Source organism: Lycorma delicatula, chromosome 2 (genome assembly GCF_047948215.1).
Source record: "Lycorma delicatula isolate Av1 chromosome 2, ASM4794821v1, whole genome shotgun sequence".
In the NCBI taxonomy this organism is placed as follows: domain Eukaryota; kingdom Metazoa; phylum Arthropoda; class Insecta; order Hemiptera; family Fulgoridae; genus Lycorma; species Lycorma delicatula.
Genome location: NC_134456.1, coordinates 83,287,015 through 83,310,046, shown reverse-complemented (window position 1 = coordinate 83,310,046; position 23,032 = coordinate 83,287,015). Strand labels below are relative to the sequence as shown.

The following is a 23,032-nucleotide window of genomic DNA, read 5'->3' as shown; positions in this document are numbered from 1 at the left end:
TGTGATTCGATTTGTGGCTTACGCTGGTGGGGTGGCTGCTCTGCCAAAGTGTGTTAAACCATGTGACTGGGAGCGTGGCTTCCCTCCGCCGATGAGGGTCGTAATAGTGACTTGATAATGCCACACGAGACGTCATGATGGGACCGGGTGGGGATTTGGGGTTTGTCCCCGGCTCCTGCGCAGACCGGAATGAGGTTGCGTTCCCCTTGTTAGCTGGGTGTAGGTCTGAATCTCTATGTTGCATAAAAAATAATTTTAATTAGTATGAGTGTAGCACTGATTTTACTTTCAACTCATTTGTTTTCTGATGCATTCACAGTCATGAACGGTGCTGTCAAACCTTTACTTGGTGCGGGGTTCGCGTTTCCACGGTTTCAGCAGTTAGTTTGAGGGTATGATTTTAGGTTTGATGTGAAGATGTCCATTTGAGGCCTATGTGAAGGTGAAATTTGATCTGTATTTTACTGATGCAAGTGTCTGCCGAGACATTTACATCGGTGGCATCGCGACCAAGGCCTGGCTGATGACTGTGAGATGTAATCAGTTAGAGGGTCTAAAGATGGCCTCCGGTAAAGCCTACAGGGTTGGGATGGATCTTTACGTTTTGGATACCTAAGGAACCCAAAAAATCAGATGGAAATTTTCTGGATGATAATGTTCATATGTACGTGTGTATGTTTGGTGTTGTCCTCTAAATCACCTTATATCTCCAGAATTACTGGAACAATTTTGACCAAACTTGGTCAGATTACTTTTATATATGGGGCACTGATGCCATTAAATTTTCAATTTAAGGTCAAGGACCCCTTTAAGTTTTCAACTTAAAGGGTCAAGGCTGTAGAGCAAGGTCTTCCTCAGTATCTCAAGACTTCACCTAATAAAGGTCATATTTTTTTAAGGCACATTTGTTAACAATTAAAATATAACAATATTTGAAAAAAAAAACCATTTTTTCAAAATTGCACCCTCACTCCAAAAAATTCTCTAAACTACTGCTATGGTAACATCACAGGTGACAGGTAGAATTAAGTACATGAATGATATTTGAGCTATAAAAAAGTAACTCAATCCAGGTGGGTCTTGTACTCAATTGTCCAGTTGACTCATATCTAGTGCGTTAAGCCTGATGGCAATACCAGTCTGGCGACCCTAGATGGGAAATTTGTTATATGTAAGTTATGAAATTTACAACAGTTATAAATGAGTTTAGTTAGTGCCGATCATTGACCACTAGTACCACTACACCCTTGTGAAATAAATACACCCTTGTATGGACGCTTTAGTTAGAATTATTGAATTAAATAAATTAAAAAATATTATATTTAAATAAAATGATAAATATTTTAAATTAAGTTGTGTGTGTAATCCGTGCATCAAAAACAATCTACAGTTGTACGACTTTCCTAGAATGCATCTTTAGCGACAGGATAGTCCTACAACTCTGCTGTCAGCTTTTTTTTTATAATTAGCATTAATTAGTTTATAAATATAAAAAACAGAAATGAAATTAATGTACCTTTACAATGAAATTTCTGGGAAAATAACAGTTTTCAACAAGTTGGGAAAAACAACGTAAAAAATGCACAAAAGGTAGAAAAACCAATTTATATTAAAAGAACGGTCACGCTATGTGTTAGAGTTGTTAAAATAACAAATAACTTTACTGATGTGAAATGGAAGAGATGGAATATGCGGCTGGTGGATTTTCTATGAACTAGACTCATGGATATGTATAATCTTGTACATGCTACTACAATGTTACTGATACTGTTAATTATTTACCTACAGAACTACAGCCATAAAAAGAGATCTGAGTTAATCCTTTATTTTTATTTAATATTTTTATACAGATGGAATTTAATTATTCTGCACAGTTTTTCTACTTTATCAATCTTTCAATTAAAAAATTTAAAAGAGATTCAAAAAAATGTTATTCTACAAAAATGTATGTTTATTATTTTAAAATGTACTAATATTTTTAACAGTTTACAGAAAATTGATGAATTAGCTTATTAATAAAAAGGTTATACAGAGTCATTCACGGGAACCGGATGTTTTTGAAGTGGGTTGTACTCGGGCGTTCGTGGTGGGAAGGGCACCTGGCTGTGTCTGACGTTTCGTTTGTTCATAGCATTTACATTTTAGTCGTTGAGATGGAGCTGTGGACCCTAGACCAACACCTGTATGCGTATGACAGTTTTGTGCGAAATGACGAATCCGTAACTGCTGTTCAGCGAGATTTCCGCTGTCAGTTTAATATCCATCGTAATGCAAGTGTCCGTTCTCGTAACACAATATTGCGATGGGTAAACAACCTTCGAACAAACGGTTCAATATTGAAGAAAAAACCATCGGGTCCCCGACGAACTGCTAGCACTCCGGAGAACATCGAACGAATAAGCGAAGCCATTGTCAGAAGCCCACACCGCTCTATTCAGAGGCATTCAGCAGCGCTTCAAATGGGCACAAGTACGGTAAGACGAATTCTGCATACAGACCTGCACTTCCATCCTTACAAGATAGCTGTCGTGCAGCAGTTAAACGAGCACGATTTCACGCAGCGATTACAATTTTGTCGACAAATGCTTACCATTTTTGAAGAAAATGAAAATTTGTTATTGTTAATGAATGACGAAGCCCATTTTCATCTGAATGGCTTCGTCAACAAACAGAATTGCCAGTATCGGGAAGAAAGAAACCCATATCAGCTTCACGAGAGACCACTTCATAGCCCAAAGGTAACTGTCTGGTGTGTTATAGGAAAGGTCAGTTTTATTGGACCATATTTTTTTGAAGAAAATGACGCTGCCGTAACTGTAACAGCTGATCGTTACATTGCAATGTTGAATACGTTTTTCATCCCTGAGTTACAAAACCGGGGAATCGATTTTCAAAATGTGTTATTCCAGCAGGATGGAGCTACAGCGCACACAGCAAGGGCAACGATGGCTGTTCTCCGTAACTTGTTTCCGGGACGGATTGTTTCCAGATTCGGCGACATTCCTTGGCCCCCTCGGTCCCCCGATTTGAGTAGTTGTGATTTTTTTCTGCGGGGGTTTCTGAAATCGTGTGTGTACGGCAATAAACCGCGTACACTGGAGGACCTAAAGATCGCAATTCGTCATCACGTCACCCAGATTGATGTAGACATGCTGCAAAGAATTGAGGCCAGTTACCGTGAAAGGCTACAACAATGTATTGTCCAAAATGGATATGACTTGCCGGACATAATTTTTCGTTCATGAGTAAGTAACAAATGCTTTGATTTAACAAGTGTTTCGGTACCAATAAAACTTTTTTAAAGTAAATATTCAATTTTTTATGATTATTTTAAAAACATCCGGTTCCCGTGAATGACCCTGTATATATATATATATAATAAAAAAAATTCGTTTGTTTTTAAGGCACTGCCTACAAAAAAAGGAATTATTATTCAATTTCATTAGAATTATATTAAAGCTGTTATTCCACAAAATATATTACCTCGGATAACATATGAATCAAGAGCCTCAATGCTTGTATTTATGGCTTCTTCTCTTGATTCACCGAAACAAACTAGTTTACAAATCATTGGATCATAGTAAATGCTAATTTCACTACCTTCTTCTATTCCACTATCACATCTTACCTATAAACAAGGAAAATTATTATTAGGACATAGAGAGTTTTTCTTTTTTAGTAAATAAAGTTAAAAAGAAAATAATAAAATCAACTATTAAAAAACTATCCAATAAATTTAAAAAATGTTTTTTCAAAATTATTTTGTTTTTTAAGTCTATCAATTCTTCATTAAATTTTTATTTTCTGAACTCAGAGCTAAGTAAAAAACTTAACTCCAAAAACTTAAACTTTAATAGAAATTAAAATTTACTTTTTTATTTGTTTTTAAATTTTGTTGGGTTGGTTTTAGTTTATTACTTTATTTTAACCTACTTATTCCACATATTCTAGTTTTTGTTTATTTAAACTATAAACAAATAAAAAAACCTAATTGACTGTGAAAAAATAGCCTTTTGCAGGAAATCTGCATCTGAATTAAAATAATAAAAAAGTGCAAAGAAATAAAGTAACAGACTTCTAGCTGCTAAGCTACAATTAAGGCTGCCTAGAGAGGTATGTATTATTATTTTGTATTGACATCACTTTATATAAGCAAATTACAATAATCAATTCTAAACAGTCACAATGAAAAACCGTATTTAGTCATGTACAATGCACACCTTTTTCTGAAAAACTATCATGAGATTTATGCGTGCACATGATATGCAGAGATTTCCAAATCAGGATCAAATATCTGCATTTACCAGTGTAGTACATGTTGTGGTATAATATATGATAGTAACAAAAATAAATTTTAGCATGCATTCTAATGCTTTCATTTCATACCAGTAACTAAATGTTGAGTCACAACCGTTATGTAGACTATTTCATAACTTCCTGTTTATATACAAACTATTAAAAGAACCATTTTTTTTTATCTTCACATTTCCAGTTATTATAACATTTGTCCTTAGTCATCATGCTGTATTTTTGCATAGGACACAAATCTACTCAGCTAAACACAAAACAGTATCCAATTTGTTTTAGTTGAGTGAAGATAATTAGTGTGTTCACTTTATGCATGCATTAAGTTTTTGTAGTTTGAATTTTAAGCGACCTAGTAAAAATGAGTTCTGTAAAACATTTACATTCATTTACGGTCAGCAAAATATAAAAAATTATTCACTTAACTGAGAAAATCATAATCATGCAGCAAGCAGTAAATATGATATTCCAGAATGGTGTTTAAGAGATTGGAGAAAGAAAAAAAAAGAAGCTTATGGATTGTAGTAAAAGTGGAAGAGCAGTTAGTTGTTTTTATACATTCAAGACAGCAAGGATTTGCTGCTTGTACAGAGATGGTATAATTAAAAGCTACACAAATCTTGAGGGAACTTCAAATACTGAATTTTAGAGTAAGCAGAGGCTGGTTAAATCATTTTATGACAAGTTATGAATTATCAATAAGAAAATGTAATCTATTTGTCAGTGTTTGCATGAATGTCTTTGAGGAAAAATTATTGGTCTTTTAGACATGTAATTCAGTTATGATAAGAAAATAATTTTTTAATGGGGCAGATATCAAATGCTGATCTGACAGATCAAACACCAGTTTCTCAACAATTAATGCTGCCGGTGATAAAACTGTTCACAAGTATACTTGTGGAAAAGCGGCGATGTACACTCATGTTGACAGTACTTGTAGATGAGAAAAAACTTCCACTGTTTATTGTATTTAAAAGAAAAACCCTTCCAAAGGGTGAAAAATTAGCTGCTGTCATTGTTAGGTGTCGAGAAAAAGGATGGATGGATAACACGTTAGTTTTAGAGTGGGTAAAATGTGTGGGAGTGGCAACCTGATGCTCTTTTAAGATTGAAAAGTATGTTAATGATGGACAGTTTCCATAGACATGTAATGTAGACTGTAAAAAAAGACTTTGAGTGAGTAAAACAGTGTACGCTTGTATTCCTACTGGAATGACATCATTACTCCAGCCACTTGATGTTTGTATTAATAGGTCTTTCAAAACCCACTTGATACATTTTTATTCAGAGTGGATGGCAACTACCAATCCATGAAACAACTTCTATAGAAAGACTTAAAAAGTGAGTTTGACATTATTATGCAAATGGATCTTGACTGCATGGGATCTTACTTCAAATGATTTGGTTGTGAACAACTTCAAAAAATGCTCCCATTTCTAATGGCCTAGATGGAAGAGAAGACTGTTATATGGGATGACAAAGATGATCATGCCCCTTCGGAAATTGGAGATTCAAATAGTGATGAATATTAAAAAATAGATAAGAATTATTCAGATTTACCATATTAGTGTTTTAACTTGCTTGTCTTGTAAAATGATCAATGTTGCTAGAATAGCCTCTTTGTTCTTTTTTCGTTTCAGATCTGCCTGCTGGCCTATGATTATTTCCATATTTTTTTACAGTATTTATCAATGTACCTTAATTTTTGTATATAATGACAAGACAATTTAATTTTAAAGAAACTATTTTAGTATTTAATTTTTTTTTTTGTACAAAATATAAATAGATATCAACTGAAAATTTTACATGTTAACTTCTTTCCCACAAAAACTAAACCATTATTTTTCAAGTGTGCATCTTATATAAGTAAATATGGTATTTGAAATTGTCTATAGATAATTTTTTTTAAAAATAATTTACTTAAATGGAAAAGTTTTAGTGAAAGAAGAAAACTTTCTCTGTAAAATATGAAAAAAAAATCATTAAAACTAGTCCATTTCGTGAAAAGTAAGAATTGAACATATGTAAAAAATAAACATACAAGTCAAAGGTTGGGAAGCTTTTTCTATTTTGAACTAAATAAACAAATACTTTACACTGATATTTCAACAGTTAATTTTCATATATTTATAAATTTTCTCCCTTTCATAAATCAGCCTCTAAAATGGATACATTTGGTAAGCAGTATCTTGTTATCCCAATAATATTAGTAGTTACAAATATTTACTTACAAATAAAAACAATCGATAAATGTAGGGAAAAAAGTTTTCCAAAAACATAATTCAGAGTAGGTTTTGCAAACACCTCTTAATAATAAATTATGTTTTATTAGTTCTCCATGAAATAAGACCAGCAGTAAAAAACAAAATCACCCTGATAATTTCCAACACTTGTTAGTAAATACAACACAACAATAAGAACACATAATAAAATGAACATATGATAAACTACTAGTTACAAATACTTTTTATAAATAAAGATATTTTACATTTATTTCGTAACATTAATTTGGAAATAAAACTATCAGCCAAATTATAGTAGAAGACTGTAAGAAGTTACCTATAACTATGAACAAGTTCAGGAATTTAATTAATGCACAGAGTATATAAATCCCTGTACTTATAAAAATCTTGTATTTGTTTAAAAAGTTACTAAATTCTATTTTGACTATCATTTATTGTACTTTTTACAAATCAATATTTTTTTTAACAGATTGAAATAATTTATAATTATTGAATACTTACGTTTTGATTGGTAAAATATAATTTATTACATTTTCTATGTATATTCAGCACTTTCTGTCGCAAACAGGAGATGTTTACTTTGGGTTTAAATTTCATCCAAAAATTGTTTGGAAGTTTGTTGCAGTACAAACTGCTTGTTTGGAAGTACTATGTACATCACTTCTTTGGTTATTACCCTAATGGATTTAGGCTAACATTTATGGCCTGTATAATATTTATGGCCATATATGATATCGAGTTGCCAGACAATTCTTGTTATGTAGCAGATAAAGAAAGTTGCTTATAATATAATTCACAGAAAGGAGAAAATCATCAGTTGCAATTTAGAATAACTCATTTCTATTTAAAGAGTTTAAATACTAGAGTCATTAACTCTTAAAAAATACTGTGCCCAGTGATTCGAAAGCAGTAGTCGATACATATTTTTCAGCCTTATAAGAAAATTTTCATTTTTTTTTTTTTTTTTTTTAATAAGAGATGATCTAAAATATGTTGATTAGCATAGAAATTGTGAAGGGACCAGCCATTTATTTTGCTACAAAAAGGTTTTGTAATGAAGAGCTCTATTGTAAAAAGAGTTTACCACATTGAGGCTTATGCCGAGGGGTTGCTGCTGGTCGAGGGTAACTCGTGTGCTGAGATAGAACTCAGAGCCACACAGGCATGCAAGGTACTAAGGTTGTGGATTCTTCAGCATAAGATGGTTTTCAGTGCGGAGAAAACCACTATGATGTTTCTTAAGGGTTGTTTAGCCGTCACCCGCAGGTCATGATGGACGGCCTTCTGATTAGGTATGTTACCGTTCAGAAATATGTGAGTGTTATCCTTGATGAGAGGCTTCAATTCAGAAAGCACCTTCAGTTTGTTGCAACAAAGGCTATAGATGCCTTCTTTGGTGTTCGTAGAGTCATCAATCCCGACTGGGGTTGAACCATGTGTATTCTTTACAAAGGTGTCTGCAAGGCCTTACTGTTGTATGCTGCGCTCATCATTTACAATTCCAGTGTTATAGGGACATTTCATTGCGAGCCCAGCATCTTCTATTGTTAGCTGTTGTCGAAGGCTACAGAACTGTCTCAAGAGAGGCAGTATCTGTGATCACCAGCATAAAACCCATTGACATTTTAGCTATGGAACATAGCAAGCGGTATGTTTCTAAGAAGGGAGGCCTTCTTACTTCTGGGCATATGTGAGAAATTGAAGACCAAGGTTTTGACTCTTGGCAAGTTAGTTGGAACGATTCTTCTACTGGTCGATACATGCATGGTATATTTCCAAATGTTAGGGAGTTGCAAGCAATTAGGTGGGTCTTCCCCAACTGGTACACAACTCAATTCCTTTCAGGACATGATGCTTTTAGGAATAGTTTGACTAGATTTGGTTTGACTGATTCAAGGTTTTGCCCAGACTGTAGGGTCAATGACACTGTGGACCATGTTCTTTATGTATGTCCCTGATACAAGGCTGAACGTACCAGAGTTGTTAGAGAGCCTGAGAGAGTAAATTCCTTTTTTGATCTGAGAGTCAACTGGAAGGCTCACAGAGAATGGACTATCATGGCTGGCTTCCTCCATTTCCTTGTCCTGAGCAGAATGACTGAAAGGGTATAAGTAGAGTAGCATCCCGGTGGCTAAGGAGTACCTGGACAGTTGATTGGCCAGAAGTAGGCATGTTGGCATTGAGCCACAGTTAGTCAGTAAAAGTAATGGTAATTGTTGAAATGTTAACTGTTGACGGAACAACGACTACACTGCCAAGGGTTTGAGTGACGATGCAGCCCAGAGGTGTAGCGTCGTTTTGATGAGGACAGTTTTTGAATGAGCAAGCATCACTATTGGCAGGATGGCAACTGCACTGCCAAGGACATGGATCCCCATGCAGCCATGAGGTGTAGTGGCATCTCGACGATGGTAGTAAGTAAATGTAAATGTCACATGGGACTCTGCGATGGAGCTGAGTGGGAGTAGGAGATCTGTCTGCCTCTCAATGGTAGACCAGACTGGAGTCCACAATGAAACCAAGTCAGGGGTATGAACTGAAGTTGAGTTCACTAAGGAACTAGGAAAAAATTTTGATGCTGCAAATAACATTTTTGGTGGTATGTTATTATTCAATTGCTCGAATTTATGAGACATTTACACACAAAATGGCTCTATTAAATGTAGAACTAGGTGCGGGGTTTGTGCTTCCGCGAACTTGGTTAGTTAGTTCAGAGGGTAACGATGTAGGACATTCAAGATGTCTGGATGAGGCCTGCAGCGAAGGCAAAAGCTGAGTAATCAATTACTGATGATGTAAATATCTACCAAGGCATTTACATCAGTGGAATCCCAACAAGGCCTGGCTTATTACTATGAAACGTAAAAAGTTAGAGGGTGAAAGATGACTCCCATTAAAGCCCATCAGGGCTAAGAATGGGTGGGTGGGTGTTGTGGCGACTGGAAGCGTGACAAGTCTTCCCCTACGGGATTGGAATGTAGAAAGAGTTTACTGTATTTTTCACAGACATTTTCTTTTCACTTAATAATATAATAAAGATTCATAATTGTAGCTTATTGATACAGAAAAATCAAAAATCTATTCTCAGTCTATAACCAATAAGCTATCTTAATGTACAAGTTCTATCATAATGCACTATTATGCTATCTATGAATAAGCTATGTAATGCTGTTATGCAACCATGCACTTGTAGATTATATCATCATCTTACTACAGATACACCATAATACTTACTTTAGGAATGTGAAGAGGTTCTTTATACTGGTATAAACGTCCAATTGATGGAAGACCAAAATTTTTGTAGGGATCTTCTGCGTATACTCTACATTCAACAGCCCAACCTCTGATAGGAATATCATTTTGAGTATATTTTAAGGGATGTCCTGAAACAAAATATTAATAAAAATTATGATTTTCCATTTACACTCTCTTAACTTCACTGTGTCAAAACAAACAAATAAAGATTTTTTTTAACACAAAAAATATGCTTTAAAAAATAAGACTATCATTAGATTTAAAGCTACATAATGAAAAAACTTGCCATGTAAATAATAGAAATAGAAAAAATGTAAGGTCTTTTTTAAAACATCATATTTCACAGTTTCTGAACTCCATTAGATTAAAGTAAACATAAATTCAAAGACAATTAACTTGAAGATACAATCCAAAAACCATGAAAAATTTTTGAGAATTTTGTTTTTAAATTCTGTGATTATATGGTACAAGATTGTCTGTATATGTATTCTGTTTCTGTGAGATGATTCGCAAAATTAATAAAATTTTATTAGAAATTAGTTAATGGATAATTTTTTTTTTTTTCATTTTGAAGTAATTTTATTTTTTTATTTTTTGAAGTCTAACTTCCAACACAGAAGCAGAAAGTCCACTCCAGTGGGCTACATATATATTCATACATTGGCCTTATCAGCCAGTGTTATACAAAAAAAAATCTTTCAGCCCTTTCCACCTCATGAATAAATTTAATTTTCTTCACTTTCCAAATAAATATAATTCTTCCAAAAATATGTTATATAAAAAATACAGCAAAAATTACAAAATTTATAAAAACTGTTCTGGATATGGCAAAATTAAGCAAAAACAATTTATGGATTCGTAAATTTTCAAACATATTAATATACCTGCACCATATTAACACTCCAGGCGATGATAACATGAAAGCATTTTTCACCCCCCCGCCAAAAAAAAAACCATATTGACATGTACCAGTACCAGTATCTTTAAAGTTAATATATTTATAATTATTATTTTGTTTAAATTTATAATTCTTAATTCTGCTTGCTCTGGAGTTTTTGTTTGGTGATGTAGAGCTTTCTTGGAGGAAATGTATTACTTCAAATAATTGTTTTCTTCTATTATCAATATTATATATATATATATATATATATATATATATATATATATATATATATATATATATATATTTTTAATACACTCATGATTTTTTTAATGCATAAATTCTTATATATGGTTTTAATATAAATTCTTTTCTATTAAATATTTTCCGTTTAAGCTTTATTAATCTGTTAAATATGTAATTCTCATGCTCATTCTGAGTGCCCTAACTAAATTTCAAGGTACAAATTTGAATTAATGTTTCACTAAAAGTATTTCTAATGGATTTATTGTCAGTTCATTGTTACTTGTGAACTGAAACATTTGTAGACTAGTGTTTAACTTAACCTCCTCATTGGTTCTTTATTACTGTATCAAGACAAACTTCTAGGATTGAAACTTGTTTTATTTTATTTTTTCCATAACAACCTAAGACACACATAACTTCACATCATATCACATAAGTCCTGATTTATTTTCTCTAAATAAAAACTTTATAGAAAATAACAATTTTCTTAATAATCTAATTAAATCTCTAAATTAAAATTTTAAAATTTCCCCCAAAACAATAATTTTTTATGTTAGTGAGTTATAGATTATAATGCAAAACTCTGACACATTCTTGTAATCAAATTTAGAATCAATTCTATTAACATAATACCAGGATTCAAATATTACATGTAGAATCAAGATAAGAACAAGCATATTTTTACAACAATAGAAATATTGGAATTCAGCTTCAATTTAATAAAATCACTGTTTTACTATAATAGAATTTATCAAAAGACCTTACCTTACTTTTTATAAATGTGAATTAGAAGCATAAAAGCTGATTTACCAACATTAAGATTTAAAAAACCTTTGTAACAATTTATTATTTACAAACAATTCACAACCAATAACTTACCTTTTGCTATCCTAATCATCTGATGTACAAGATCAATTCCAGTAATGCATTCAGTAATAGGATGTTCAACTTGGAGTCTAGTATTCATTTCCAAGAAGTAAAAATGTCTTGAACTGTCAACTAAAAATTCAACTGTTCCTGCTGATGAGTAACCAAGTCTTTTACATAAAGATACAGCTTGTTCTCCCATTGCTTTGCGAGTATTTTCATCTATAAATATACTAAAATAAAACAAAAATTACTATTACAACTATTAGCATATTTAATTATTAAAAATTAAAGTTTAAAAATATATAAAAAACAAAAAATTCCATCATTAATACAACCAACTTAGGTTGGTTGTAGATCTGCTGACCTATAAAACTTATATTCTTGTTGTTTAAATAATATTTCAGTAATATTTAACAAATTTATATTCTTTTTTCCCAAAATATGTGTCAAAAGTAATGTCTCTTACTAAACCTTCCAAGATTGTTCATAAAGACTCTGACAAACTATCCATCATTCTTGAAACACATTTAATTACTTAAAAATACAGAAAACACTAGACACCAAAACTCAATGTAGAAGGCATTTAAAAAATCATTGAAAGAGTATTGTTGGTTCTGTAGAAGAAAATCTTTTAATCTGACCTTATCTGTCAACTTCTTTAAAAAAGAACATTTAGAAAATGAAGACCAGCAAAATTCTATCAGCAACAAAGTGTTAGCAGACAGCTGCTGGGAACAACATTTTGAAGATGACACTAACAAGTTTGTTATTAAATATGAAAGAATTTGATAACAAGGATGACAATTTAGATATGTGACTATAATTTTAATATAAAAAAAAATCTGCTTAATCTGCAATAGAGATTTATGAAATAAATTTGATGGTAATGGTCTTAATTTGGGATCAATCAACAAATGGTAGATGAACCTACAGATTGATCCTGAACCCCCAGAGATGGCTGGACCCTAGCACAGAGAAGTGGGGTACAAAATTAATCCAATTCCTGATATCAATCACAGTTGCTTTAAACCTGTGCATGCAAGCATTGACACCCTCCACAGAGTGTGATTATTGCTAACTACTATGAAAAGAAGACTCTGCAGAACACATGGTGTTCAAGAACAACTGGTTCTTGCAGCATTGGGAAGCATGCCTGAGAGATTTCTGTATGCTTACCACAGATGGGGACTATACTGCAGACAGAATGGTTATGGCTTGCGGTGTCTAAGATGTTGGTCAAAATTACCTGTATAAAGATGATGGAAGAAGTACAGGGGTGAATTCCCCCTGATTTTCCCATTGGGCTGTGTTCATATTCAAAGCAAGTCTGATCCTGGTCCTGAAGAAATGTAAATGTCAAAAAAGAAAAAAATATGTTTTTAATTATCTCAATCAAAGCAAAGCCCAACAGAATCCTCATATAGATCCTGTTCCTTCAAAAGGTTATAAACAAAATACATCTGTGTGCAAGTAATTTAAATGCTTCAGGAGATAAAAGTATATTAGATGTATATAATAGGGGTGTCTGAAATGTTTTGAACCCAATATAGAAAGACGTATTTCGTATTTTTTCTGTCAAATACAGTTGTATTTTTCAACAAAGTCTCCTTTTAAGTCGACACACTTTTTCCAGCTATACTCTACCCTCTTTAACGCTTCCAAATAGTAGCTGGCATCTTTCTCTGGAAAATAGGCATTTATATTTGTGATAACCTCGTCATTCTATGAAAATCTCTTTCCTCCAAGCAAAACTTTAAGGTTAGGAAACAAGAAAAAGTCACTTGGGGCCAGATCTGTTGAATACCAGATCAACCAATGGTCAATACCAGTGGTCAACCAATTCATAGTGCAATTCGTGGATTTTAGCCATGACGACCGTCAAAGTATAAGCAAGTGCATTGTCCTAATGGAAAAGCACTTTCTTCTTTTTCAAATGTGGTTGTTTTTATGCAATTTCTGCCTTCAGCTTGTCAAGTAATGATTCATAATACTGTCTTGTTATTGTTTAATTTTTTTGAAACAAAATTTCATTACTATCCCAACAAACAATTGCCATCACCTTCCCAGCCAATGGAATTGTCTTAGCCTTTTTCGAAGCAGGTTTACTTTTTGCAGTCCACTGTCCTGACTGTTGTTTCATCTCAGGAGTGTAGTGGTGTATGTAGTGATATCATCAAGCCAAAAGTGATCTCATAAAGTAGTGGATAAGATTCATTTACATAATGAAAAAATTCTTTAAAAATTTTATGTTGTTATCTTGAAAAATGTGGGTCTTGTTTTTCTTTTTAAATAGGTTAGAAAAAGGCAGAGGCTTTGTCAATAAAAGTTGGCATTATAACATAAAATACTGATTAATGATTAAATCAAAATAACTGCACTGAATTATGACAATTCTGCTGCACTAACTACTGGCTAGGAACGGAGGGGGTGATGTAGCGACCGGACACGCTACGAGGTGGGATCTTCTCCCCTCGGGGGGGAATCGAGATGCACTAACACTGCCATGTGTTTTATAATCCAAATTTCTGTAAAGATTCAATAAAAAAATAAGTAGAAAAATGAATAAAAATCTGAGTTGAGGGCATTTGTTTTTTAACATCATATACGTCACAGCATAATGAATAAAACCTTTAATTTAATACTTCATAAATTATTCTTGAAATCACAGGTTAAAATAAATAAATTCATTAAATTTCTTTTATTGTAACTTTACTTTCATTATAGTGTGTTTTATTTAATTATTTATTGTATATTTCTGTATATGTATATAGCACTGTCAGGATATTTTGTTTTAAAAGCAAATATTTTAAACAAAAACTGCATTTTAAAATAGGAATTAATTACCTAGGAGCTTCTTCAATAACTTTTTGATTTCTTCTTTGAATACTGCATTCTCTTTCATTCAAATAAATTGCATTACCATGTTTATCACCTAAAACCTAAAGAAAATTATCAATTATTTTTGTTTACCCATACATGAACACTTTCTTTACTTTCAAAAGAAATAAAGGTTTTCACTCAACTGTTAGTGATAAAAAGTTGTAGAAAAATTTTCAATGAACCAGAACACTCCTTTTATTTTATAGAACTTACAGTAGGGGAAATATCATTTATCAAACAAATAATATAAGAACTTAATTTTAAAATATTACAGTTGTTCATTAGAAAAGAGGTTTACTGTTGTTTTAGAGTTACTACAAATTCTTAATTTTTGTTTTATTTTCAAAGTGGAACAGTCACTGATGTCAGACATGTACAAATGGGTTCCATAAAAGAAAAAAATTGGTAGACACGTCCTATCTAGAGACTGAAGAATACTCAAAATCTGTGTAAAATAGATATTGATAATGAGGAACTGTCAGTCGCAAATAAATTTTCTGAGGATAACTTCTTCAAGAAGGAAGATGGAAAAATTCAGGTCCTTTCAGCTAAGACAGGGATAGGACTACTACCACCAGGTTGGTTTAGTGGTGAACTTGTCATTGCAAATCAGCTGATTTCAAAATCTAGAGTTCTAAGGTTCAAATCCTAGTAAAAGCAGTTAGTTTTATACAGGTTTGAATACCAGATCATGGATACCAGTGTTCTTTGGTGATTGGGTTTCAATTAACCACATATCTCAGAAATGGCTATACAAGAATACAATTCATTTACAATTCTTACGTATCATCTTCACTCATCCTCTGAAGTAATACCTTAACGCTGGTTTTGGAGGCTAAACTCAAAAAGAGAAAAGAGAGGTCCTTTCAACTAATCCTTATAGCTAGAAAAAAGCTATTTTTTTTATTCTCTTTTTAAATAAATTATGTTAAACTCTATAGTCACTAGTATACAGGTTATCTATAAACAAAATAACAACCTAACAGACAGACAAGTAATTACGACACCTAACAACCAGCTTTTATATTCTTTTTTTTTTAGCTCTATATGTATTTTAAAATTTATATTAATATATCTATATAGTTTTTCAATTTTTTAATTTTTTTATCTTTAGTGATTTTTTACCTCATTGATAATGAGATGTAGTAATGAAATGTAGTAGAAATAATGAAGATGGACCACTGAATGTGAAAATAGCAAGAGAAAAGATTATGGAGGAAGAAGAATTTTGTTATTTGGAAAGTAGAATTACTAAAGATGGACAAAGCAGGAGCGATAGAAAATGCTGAATAGCACAGGCGAAACAAGCTTTCAGTCAGAAATATAAATTTTACATCAAAAATTAATTTAAATGTCAGGAAAAGATTTTTGAAAGTATATGTTTGGGGCGTCACTTTATATGGAAGTGAAACTAGGATGATCGGAGTACCTGAGAAGAAAAGATTAGAAGCTTCTGAAATGTGTTGCTATAGGAGAGTATTAAAGATCAGACGGGTGGATAAAGTGACAAATGAAGAGGTGCTGCAGCAAATAGATGAAGAAAGAAGCATTTTGAAAAATATAGTTAAAAGAGACAGACTTATAGGCCACATATTAAGGCATCCTGAAATAATCACTTTAATATTAGAGGGTCAGGTAGAAGGAAAAAATTGTGCAACAGGCAATGTTTGGAATTTGTAAAAGAAATTGTTAGGGATGTAGGATGTAGAGGGTATACTGAAATGAAATGACTAGCACTAGATAGGGAATCTTGGAGAGCTGCATCAAACCAGTCAAATGACTGAAGACAAAAAAAAAGTGATCTCATCCGAAGTAATTTGTTGCTTTTTCAGGATACTATTTCCTTTTCAGGATACTATTTCCTTTTCAGTTATTTTTAAACATAAAAAATGGGATTGATAGTATATTATTTTTAATTGCTACTGCATATCTCAAGGGTTACCATGACTGATAAAATTATACTGGTTTACTTTTTATCCTATAGGTAAATGATTATTATTTTGTAATCACTTGAAAATATCTAAACTTTCAATTGTTATAAAGTGATACTTTTGTTTCCATAGCAATATCAGAATTTTCTGAAATGAGTTTAAAAAATAACATATATTTCATATTATGATTTTTCTTTAAGAAATGTTAGAATGTATTTCAATTGCTTACTAAATCGATGAAAAATCATATGAAGCAATGTAATTAGCATAGATAACTAAGCAAATTAGTATAAAAATCTTTGTGTATAAATCTTTTTTGTAAACTTTCTTTTTGACCAGTACCTTTTATAAACTTTTTTGTCCACACCAGTCTTCTTTACTTTCTGACTGATTTTGATTTCAAATAGTTGAATTATGATAAAAAATGTATTAGTCAGTTGTAAGGAACATTAATAAAATGGCATTAATTTGTGTATAAAGATGATTTCAATATCAGTCAGTACAATTTTTGTTAATTTATCATATTGTTAGGTTATTAAAATGTAAATAAAAGGTGAATAAATAAAAATATTTCACCTGAATTTCTATATGCCTTGGTGTATCTATAAATTTTTCCACCAACATTCGTGTATCACCAAAACTGGATGCTGCTTCCTCAGTTGATAATTTAAATCCTTCCCTATTAATAACAAACAGCTTTATTATTAATTTGTTTATAGTATTATCCTATACGTTTAATACAGAAATGATTAAAATGCGATTGAACTGATTAACAATTACATTTTTTTTGTTAAAATTATCAACAAAAATATGATGTTAATATACAGTGTTTCACGAAGTTCTCCTTGGACTTTCATAATCTATTCTACTCATGAAAATAATGGAAAAAGTTCATATCATATGCCCCAATGACTCATTTACAAGCTATGGGTAATGAAAGATTTCGCTCAGATTTCAGCTACCCTAGTGAAATGAGGTAGTACTGAGATTTTTAGGACATTAATTAAGGGGGCAGAATTAATAATATCTTATGGTTTTTGACCTCAAAACTCGAATAAAATAGGTCCCAGAACAATACCTGCCAAAGTTTTTGAGAAATCTGAGGTGAAAACCAATAAATTGGGTAAAAACTCTGTTTTTTATGTTTCACATACAGTAACTTTGTTAAATGGGTACTTTGAAAGTATTACTTTAAAAGTAAAACTTTTAAACAAAACTTGTGAAGAATTTGAAAAAACTTATTTAATTTAAAGAAAAACCAAATACTTTTGGTGATGTGATGTGAAAAATTTCTAAAAACAAAATTTACTGTTAAAAAATTTAAAAAAACTGGAACTTACACAACAATAGTAAAATAAAAATTACATACATAATTTTTTTATTAATGAAAAGAATACAATAAATTATTTGAAAAATTATTGCTTCAAAGTTAGCAATAAAATAACAATAGCTGATCAACAATGCACAATACTATATTGTATTAGTGTTTATTGTAAATCATTTGTAAAGAACACTAAGTATATCAGGTACTGTGAACTGTGCTGTCGTTGGCAAAAGTTTTCTATGAAATTTAGTTTGAACATGATCGGTTTGCCATTGAAGTAATGCCGTATTTATTTACAACAGAGGAATACGCTGATATGGTATTCATTTTGGGTGAGTGTAATGGTAATGCCACAGTTGCTGCATTAGAATATGAAATACGTATTCCAAATTGCAGGATTCCAGATCCCAAAACAATTAGCTTGACTTTTCGCAATCTTCAGGAAACAGGTTAACTACCTAGTATTTGTATCAGCTACGAATGATCTGTCCAACATCATACTGTCACTGATATTTACTTTGAAAAAAGGATAATAGTTATTACAAATACCTTGAATAAAAATTTACCTGGCTTCAACATCATTTCGTGCAATTCTCATTCCTTTACCACCTCCTCCAGCAGAAGCCTTTATCATAACTGGATATCCTATTTCTTTAGAAATGGAAACACAATGTTCTTCATCTTTGATAATTCCATCATAACCTAAAAACAAAATGATTAAACAGCCGGTCAAAACTACATGTAATGTGTTAGTTTCCATAGATTACAGAATTTAAGGATATGTGGTGGCCTTTTTTAATTAAATAATGACATAAGTAGTCAATGCTGTACAAAATAAATATTACACCAACCTTCCCCTAATGACTTAAATAGGTAGAAAATAATACGTATAAATAGGTCTTAAATAGGTATAAATCTGCAGCAGCAGGAATTTTATTGTGAATTAGTTAAAAATCTGACAGCAGACTGTGGACACTAACCCACAAAACTAACTGCACAAATAGTTTATGCAGATATCACTTCAATGTTATTTTATTAAAAGTAATGAACCAATTTATATATTTGTATTTATTTCTCCTGGGATTATTATATATTTAAACTGGATACAATTTAAGAGATTCCTTAAGTTCATTTGTAAGAGAAAGAATTACAAAATAATACCAATCTGTGCATAATAGTTAAAAGTTATTCAACACATGTTAATTAAAAAATAAAAATAAAGTGAGTCAATACAACAATAACTGCTTAATATGATGGAAAATGTTTTAACACTTTCAGTGCGCCGGTTTGAATATTTTCAAATCGTTAAAAAATCCAGACTGATTTTTTATCATAATTTAGTTTATTTATATGTAATAAGTATAATAATATAAAAAAAAAATTGCTTGGTTTAAAACAAAATAATGAAATGACAGATACAATGTGTCTGTGAGCTGGTGACTGAGATGTGTGTATGTATGGCGCTTGGTGGTCGAACATGTAGTGTCAGTCGTTTATAGTTCTCAGTCGGTGATACAACTTATTTATTATTACCAGTCAAAGCTTGTTTATGTTTTTATTTGCTATTATGACCTATATACTGTTACCACATATATGCCTAATTTAATATCAGTGGGCGAACACGATAGCAACGATGTGAGCTGGCGCACAGTATACGGACATGCTGATACAAACATCATTTCCACCGCGCAGTTCTCCTACCATAGCGGTGCTGCAGCCCCACCACTCTCACGCTCCAATAAAAGAGCGTGTACGAGAATTGAATTCATTTGAATTCAATTAATGTCATTCAGTCAATCAATAATGTCAATCAGTCATTCAAATGAATTTTCAATTCATCGTCGACCACCTCTTGGAGAAAAGACCAAGAAGAAGAAGATGGAAGAAGACAGAAGTTCCCTGGCTGGCTCAACGTGGGACCTCTCGGCGGATGCCAACATCCCTGCCAGAACAGCAGGTCTTGTACAGTCTCAGTTTGACCATTCCTGAGATGTGTGGTTAATTGAAACCCAACCACCAAAGAACACCGGTATCCATGATCTAGTATTCACACCTGTATAAAAGTAACTGCCTTTACTACAACTTGAATGCTGGAACTCTTGACTTCCAAATCAGCTGATTTGGAAAGTTGCATTTACCACTAGACCAACCCCGCTGGTCAGCTTATTATATAGTTGAAGAAAACAAACTACACATATGAGTGTTCAGGCGACTGATTCACAAGCATCTCAAAATTGAACACGAGAACAAAAGAGTGATCATATGAAAAGATCTAGGCTTTTAAAAGAATGAAAAAAATAATATTATAAATCTATAAAGATTTGATTACACGAGTACAATATGACTAATTAATTATATGGAAATTGCAACAATATGTCTTGTACATCTTTGTATGTTTTTGTGCTTATAAAGCATAACAGTAGCAAAGGGAAAATGAAAAATTTTACCTTCAAAATTGCAGCAGAAGGCCGCATTCATCTAGTTTATTTTGGATCATTTGTTGATGGAAATATTATGGGAATATCATATGTTTGTGGAATTTGCAGAATATGATGGGTTCATAGTTCATTTTTTTATGGGAATACCATGTTTTACAAGCCAAATATTTTACAAATTGCACAGAGCAGGTCAATATTACACATTACACAAAGCATAATAATATTTATAATAACATATTTCATACAAACTCTGTGTACTAATCAGTCATTAACAGAATTAGATAATTTTTTTTTATAACTGTGAGTTATTAATCATAAATAATGAGGAGACCTCTCGCCTGGTATAGTGTTGACTCCAGCAGACTTTGCTACTCTCTTGGATTCTAATTTGTCCCCCATACCAGTAATTGCTTCTGCCGATGGACCAATAAAATCGATGCCTTCTTTTTCCTGGAAAAAAGGAAATTATTTTTTTCTCAGTATTTTGTTATTTTATTTATATGCTTATTTATAATTGGAGAACTGAAAAAAATAAAATTTATGATAAAATGAGCAGAATTTCTAGGTTTTAATCTTTTTTTTTTATAGTTCTTAAAAAAGAGGTGGGTAAAAAACTTCAGAAAAATCAAAGGTAATGAATGACACAATTGCATTTACAGTAAAAATGAAGTGTACATCATATTTATGATGTACACTTCATTTGGTGGGACATCATTAAATAATATTTGCTGAATTGATGTAATCCAGTGATGATATAATACAATTTAATTAAAAACAACGGTTTAAAAATTAAATGTACAATCTTACCAACTCCCTCACGAAACCAGAATTTTCTGATAAAAATCCATATCCAGGATGTAAAGCTTGAGCGCCTGTGTCTTTGCATGCTTTCAATATTCTTTTACTATCTAAATAAGATTCTCTTGATGGTGGATTACCAACACAAATTGCCTCATCAGCCATTTTTACATGAACCTGCAAATAAATTAACCATAAATCATAAAATATTGGGCCAATAATTTTAAATAGACTTAGTATTCTTTAATCTTTGGGGGTAAAATGTATTTATTCATAACTAAGTTTAACTTTTATCTTGATCAGGTTATATAAGATTTAAGTGAATCATATAATCTCCTTCTAATCTTACTGAGATTAGATATTTTGAGAATTCTTCTTCCTCAGTTATACAGGTCCTTGTTGTAGTGTCTGGTAGCCTGCTATTTCCTATTTACAGTTGCCTTGGTTGCTACTGGTAGTGCCTCAGAAATGATGCCAAGAACATGAACTAATTGCAACAAGGGTAGACACACAATTTACCAGCATGGTTGAATATGGTACATTATAATATTCTGAAAGATCTAAAACACAATTATTTCATACATCACAAAGAAATGCAGACAAAAGTACAAAAAATTACAAATTTCATACAGCACAATTAATCCTAGTCATTTATGCTAACATTGTACAATCCACTCATAGAGAGAAACTGTACCCAATGTTCTTTCACAGTTACTTCGGTCTTCTAAGACACAAAATGAAGCTAAGCATGAAATTAAGAGATGAGATAAGACAATAAAAAATTTTGTCCACAAAATTTTCATACAGATGAAGAATGAAAAGGAAGTGGTGCTTCATTGGAAGATAAAATTAATAGAAATAAAAGAAATACATTGAAAAACTGTTAAATAATGGGAATAAAAAAGATCAGTTTTTGATAATTTGAATATTCAATAAAGATGTAAAAATTTACAAAAGAAGAAAGAAATTGTGCTAACAAAAAAAAACAAACAGATGTAAAGCAAAGCAGCAGACTGATGAAAACCTTTTTAATGATTGATTTTTTTTTTGACCAGAAATGGATATGCTTTGGAATTTGATGTAACAGATATACCAGAAAGATGGAATATAATAGTACAGAGGGACAACTTAATTGGTATGTATAGGAGGAAGAAGGCTACATTCAGGGTTGTAATAATTATATGATAAATAAATTATCACATACTGTGACGATTCTAGAAAAATACTTTTAAAAGATAGTTAATACTATTTCTCCTTCAGTAAGTTTCTTTAACAGAATCCCTGACCCCTTTCTCAGGGAAGACATCAGCCTTATGAAGATCCTGGTCGCTACACCCCTTCTCTCCTAGTCTTGATGGGCTTTACTGGAGCGTCTTCTTTTAGACCCTTGAAAATGGATAACACAACACAGTCATCAGTTTGGCCTCTGTTAGGATGCCACCAATGCAAATACCTCGGTATCCCGAGGTTGTAAGTTGTGTATTTACATAACTTACTATCACCTTTGTATATCCCCTTCCAACCATGACCATAACTTACAACCCTCAGCTATCAAATTAACTGATTCATGGAAGTGTGATCTCCACACCTTCCTCTAATACTGAAGGTTTTACATAACAACACTTCCCATATCTAACTTTAATTAAATTATGCACTCACATATTACTTGACTGAGTCTTTAAATACCAAAAATACTATCCTCATACCAAAAAAACAAGTATTGATCGCAATTACGACAATTTTGTCCTACAATTCAATTTACTCAGTCCTCTTGATCTACTTAAAAATCAGGAAACAGGTTCACAAATTTAATTAGCCTCTAATGAAAATATACCCTTTTTCTCTCTTCTATGGTACATTTT

At 32.0% G+C, this 23,032-nt stretch overlaps 1 protein-coding gene across 1 annotated transcript in view; it reads right to left on the bottom strand.

Moving 5' to 3' along the window:
- LOC142318954 (propionyl-CoA carboxylase alpha chain, mitochondrial-like) overlaps positions 1–23,032 on the bottom strand; it is a 77,445-nt gene that overhangs the window by 14,196 nt on the left and 40,217 nt on the right. Inside the window, exons 3-10 of the mRNA XM_075355645.1 lie at positions 21,180–21,347; positions 20,711–20,822; positions 18,501–18,636; positions 17,187–17,289; positions 14,644–14,738; positions 11,809–12,029; positions 9,783–9,931; positions 3,484–3,628 (exon numbers count right to left, since the gene is read on the bottom strand). Coding sequence (XP_075211760.1) covers positions 3,484–3,628; positions 9,783–9,931; positions 11,809–12,029; positions 14,644–14,738; positions 17,187–17,289; positions 18,501–18,636; positions 20,711–20,822; positions 21,180–21,347 — 1,129 coding nt within the window. The remainder of the gene's footprint in view (positions 1–3,483; positions 3,629–9,782; positions 9,932–11,808; positions 12,030–14,643; positions 14,739–17,186; positions 17,290–18,500; positions 18,637–20,710; positions 20,823–21,179; positions 21,348–23,032) is intronic.